This window comes from Phragmites australis, chromosome 2, assembly GCF_958298935.1.
Source record: "Phragmites australis chromosome 2, lpPhrAust1.1, whole genome shotgun sequence".
Lineage (NCBI taxonomy): Eukaryota > Viridiplantae > Streptophyta > Magnoliopsida > Poales > Poaceae > Phragmites > Phragmites australis.
This window is the reverse complement of record NC_084922.1, coordinates 29,428,962-29,433,788: the sequence shown is the minus strand read 5'-3', so window position 1 is coordinate 29,433,788 and position 4,827 is coordinate 29,428,962. Positions and strand designations below refer to the sequence as shown.

The 4,827-nt window shown below is 45.6% G+C and overlaps 1 protein-coding gene across 1 annotated transcript; it reads right to left on the bottom strand.

The window, feature by feature from the left end:
- Positions 1–974: 974 nt before the first annotated feature.
- On the bottom strand, positions 975–2,421 carry LOC133909988 (heat stress transcription factor C-1a-like). The gene is made up of 2 exons (XM_062352510.1): positions 2,045–2,421; positions 975–1,894 (listed from the first exon to the last, which is right to left on the bottom strand). The coding sequence occupies exons 1-2, from the start codon at positions 2,294–2,296 to the stop codon at positions 1,208–1,210; spliced, it is 939 nt and encodes a 312-aa protein (XP_062208494.1). The 5' UTR covers positions 2,297–2,421; the 3' UTR covers positions 975–1,207.
- Between the last annotated feature and the right edge of the window lie 2,406 nt (positions 2,422–4,827).

Here is a 4,827-nt window from a genome sequence, read left to right as displayed (position 1 = left end):
AATTAAGGAACTAGATTAACTTTGTTACCTTTTATTTATATTAAACTTTTAAAAGATGACTTATTTATTTATGAGAACAAAAGTATTTATTAAGCAAGATCAAGAGAATAAGAAAAGTGAAAAATGCCTAGAAGTTTAATGATGACTTATATTTAGAGAACTAGTAAGATGGTCCAAACTAATAGCATGGCTAGGCTTACTGTAATATTTTGTCACGATAACCTTTAATTAAAAATTAGTCTCTTTAGTTTTTTTTTAATGAGGTTAGTGTTATTTGGTTACAAAATTAGAAGAAGAGATAAATATTATGTTAAGAGAAGAGAAAATTATTTATACTTCAAACTTATACCTGAATCGTATATAGATATTGGTTCGATTCGTATATGTTTTGATCAACTGCTATAATTTTGCGTCTGGTATATGCATTCTAACAAAATTAGAATAGGTTTACCTTTTCTCCGTGTTATGTCTTGCCTGTTGTTTGTCTGATGTGACGACTTTGAGCTATATGGTGTTTCTTAATATATTATCTAAGTAAAATTTTCATTATTTTTATTATAAAATTTAGTTATTGATTAATTGTATTTTACATGGATTCTTTATATAGGTGTTTTATTTTTATAATAATTTGATTTTTTTAAGACTATATTTAATGTGGATCCTTCTTTTTTTAGTATAACACCAATTTTAGTTATTATTTATATTTATTTTATTTGGACTCTTTATTGAGATGTTTTGTTTCTCAAACCGTATGAAAATCAAACTATTAATTTTTCATACCTTTTAATTATGAATTTACCTATTTATTAATAGTATTTGATATAATTTTTTTTTTAAACTAGGTCATCAGATATTCATAACAATGAGTGATTTAGTTCTTTTTCTTTTGTGTAACTTATTTTTTCTCTTAAATATTAAGATAATAGATAGATAGTTAAGAAAGCTAAAGCAATTTATATTTATAACCGAAGAGAGTACTTTACCAAAACTAATGAACCATCATCGATCGATCAGTTATACGATTACATACAACAGGCACAGTAGCCTGTAATCTGTTCTCATATATGTGACAATGATCACAAGACATACCGATGTATAGCCTGATCACTGCATAGCTGAACAGTCATTTGCATGATGTTGAGGAGTAGGAGTAACTAAAATGAGTAAGAGGAAGTAAACCGTGCATACATGAGCATGATTCGCCGGGTTAAAGGAAACCCTGGCCAAGAAGGCAGAACGGGAAGGGCGTCTCCACTGCGGTCTCGTCGTCAGTAGTCAGGCCCATGCCGATGCCGGCACCGGCGCCGCTCGCGAAATCCGGCACCTGCTGCACCCCGCAGGTAACGGTGGGATCGAAGGAGGGCAGCAACGCTGGCTTCTGCTCCGCCGCCCATAGCCAGTCGTCGCAGTCCATGGCTGCGCCGCCGAGAGCCAGCAGCGCTAGCGGCGGCGATGGCGCCGGCGGGAGAGGAGGCGGGAGGGGGGAGGCGTTGGGACGATGGTGCTGGAGGTGCATGCGGCGGCGCTTCTTCTCGGCGGCTTGCTCGATGAGGTGGCGCGTGACGCCGTCGGGGTCCGCTGCGAGCTTGGAGAGGAAGGACATGAACTGGTCGGGCCGCCGCTCCGTGGCCTGCAGGCGCTGGCTCATCTGCGCCAGCTCCTCCCCGATGGCCGCCTGCTCCCGCCGCAGCCGCTGCACCTCCTCGAGCAGCGCCTCCCGTTCCTCCTCTCCCTCCTGATCCTCTCCGCCGCAGTACTGCTCGCCGCCGGCGGAGCAGGATGCGCCCTCTCCGCGCTTCTTGCGGCGCACGATGCGCGGGAGCAGGTGCGTCTGGCCGCTCAGGAACGACTCGTGCGCGAACTCCCACCGGTCCGGGTGCACCTTCCGGAACCCCTGCGCAAACAAGAATCCAATCAAGCAAAGCATCCGTTACTCCAAGTAAGTACAGTGCACGCGCAAGGCACTGGCATCTCAATGTCTAAGCTTCAACTTGTACAAGCTACACGAGTCAACAGGTGGAAACGGGGAAGCCTCATCACGTACGTATGTGTTGAGCTGGCGCACGAAGCTGGAGAAGTTGCTGTGCTTGAAGAAGCAGGGGAGGAGGAGCCGCGAGAAGCCGGCGGGGTCGACGACGACGAAGCTGTTGTTCTCCCTCCCCCACCGGACGAGCGCGTCCGTCCTGGGGTCGCACACCATCTGGTAGATCTTGGCCACGAACGGCGCCGTCTGGAGCTGGTCTCCGCTGCCGCATCCGATTAGACCCATCGCGAGCTCCGTGTGGAGGCCGTCCATCGACCAGCCGAACGATATACTCTCCACGAACTACGATGGCACCTAGCAAAGCCGACTCTGCTCGAGCACCCGTGCCGCCGCTCCTAGCTGGATGGATGGTGTCAAATCCCACAAATGCAGGCAGGAGCAGGAGGCGTGGTTGCTGGCGGAGCGGCCGGGGGTTACTAATTATGGCTACCGTGCTCGTGCGTGACATGCGGATGACAAGTGTCGAGCTCCTGATCCTTCCTCACATCCTGCCTCTCCTGTAGAGGAACAACAAGATTCTACTAAGTATACGGACGTATGATTTATTAACACTATTTATTTATATTAGAAGGGTGGGTGAAAAAAATCATAAGATAAATAAGAAAATTAATAGATATATGAGTATTATGTGGAAGAAATAGACGGCTGAGATAAATATTAGATCTAAACTCAACTAAAACATCAATCTTAGCCTTAATGAACACCAATCTAATGCGGAAGCGTGAGGTTGCATATCCGATTGAGTAGAGGCCATTAGGGTTTTGATTTGTCGGTGTAGATGGTAGTGTGGTCCAGTCAAGCGACATGATGCTGCTATTCTATTTGAAAGAGGATGGAACGTTGGACATATGAGTGCCCTTCGAGCGATGGAGGAACCGCCCTTTCTTATATTGAATTGTGTAGTCTAGGCCTAGCAATTTGCACAAACTTTTGTGTGTGAGAGTATGGATCAATCTCTGTTAAAGCAAGTACTGACGGCTTGTCAAGAGCACAGACCCCAATATATCAGATTTTTTTTTAATATGTTGATCCCGTAGGATTAGGCTCGCCAGCCGACTGATAGCAGCCAGATGTCCGCCTTCTCGTACTCCCCCTCCGGCGGTCATCACCAAGACCTAACGAGAGATCTCTCTCTTCCTCCCTTTTTTAGAATGGATCACCGCCTTTGTTCTATACGGAACGGATTGCCTCCATTGCCCTCAGCTTGTCGGTGAGTGGGAATCAATCCTGAAAGAGAGAAGGTCTAGTGCTCTCAGAAAAGACTCTCTGTTCTGTCTCCATTAGCTAATCAGGCTTGCATAGGAAGGGGAAGGAAGAGATTTTCTTGCTTCAATCTCACGTCCTTTATATATTCTAACCTACCCTATTCCTTGCATACTGATGCCCCCCGGGTTTCAAGATCTAATATCAATTTCTAACAGCAGGGAAAGAATTGGGGTGCGGCAGGAAGAAAAGGAATTCTAAAAGTATAAACAGGTCTTCCCCGAACAAGCAACGGATTGAGCAACTAGCGCGAAAGCCGTTGCGCTAATGTGCATCCGTTTTCTTGCTGAATGAACCCAACGCCGGAGACGACGGAGGAGAATGAAGAGGATAAGCTAGATTACTTAATTTAAACAAAGGGTTTCTGTTATGAAAAGAAGGATGTAAGGAAGCTGAAGCGGAAAGATAAACTACTTAGGATCCCCGACAACCATGACATCTTCTCAACAAAATCTGCTTTTGATGTTGCCAAAATCGCCTGGATCAACGAAAGATCTGGATAGCGCTAGGTTGTGATACTGATGTCTGATTTTACTCATATATATCCGATAGTGAAGGCCGGTTCGAATCCACATCGGAGCGTCTTTTTTTTTGGTATGTCGCTCCGCGAGCAAGGAGCACCGCGAGGAGAGCGAGAGAATGAAGTGGCAAAGACTCGGAAATACCACTGAAGAAGATCTTACTTATCTTATGCTTTCCTAGCTTGGGCTTGCCTTGCCCCAACATCTAAATAAAGGGCGGACGCCGAAAAGGAAGCAATGACGCCTTTTCGACGTATGCCTGCCTTGCTTAAGGGCGGTGTCAGGGCAAAGCTAGTTTTAATGCCTGAGCCAATGCTAGCCCTCATCGGACAAGAAGGCACTGGTTGTAGTGACCTCTTCCTACACTAGGTGGGAGAGGCCTACTGGACGGATCCCATGGGGATCCTATCCTGCGAAAGCGAGACGACACTGGCTCCATACCGGGTGGAACGTTGGGGGCTTCAATCGTTGACTCGTTATCCCCATCTCAGCCCAGGCTAACGGAGCCTGACTTATTTAGGGGTTTTGTTCTCGAGCTGTTCGAGTTTTTGGATTGGGCCAATGGTGTTTTTGGTGCGAGTTCTCATCTTCCGCTATGGCGAAGAGCCCATACGGCTTGATTTCGATTGGAAAGTCCTAAATTAGACCAAAGGAATTCCGTCTGCTAGAATAAGAAAAAGCGCTTCCGAATTGATCTCATCCTTTAGAATATAATGAGAAATTTTCTATGTTCTGGGCCAAGAAATTCAATGAAGTAATCCATATGCTGATTGCTACCCGCCCTACTAAAGAAGTTCGCAAGCAAGGGACATGCCGAACACCTACCTTTCCAACTAAGTCCCATTCTAAAGCTAGCGTATTCTTCTGCACTTCCTAAGAAGGCATTTTCTTGCTAACAAGCCATTCTGGCAAACAAAAGAGCAACTTCTATCAAAGAGGAGCAAAGGCTAAGCGGAACTCCTCCCTTCGTGTCTTCTTCCTTTCCAAGCTTGTTGCGGG

Bases quoted from the DNA above. Each gene is read 5' to 3' on its own strand.
- LOC133909988 (XM_062352510.1), bottom strand. From the start codon at position 2,296: ATGGACGGCCTCCACACGGAGCTCGCGATGGGTCTAATCGGATGCGGC. The intron at 1,895-2,044 runs GTACGTGATGAG...TTGTTTGCGCAG, and splicing joins TGCGCCAGCTCAACACATAC to GGGTTCCGGAAGGTGCACCC.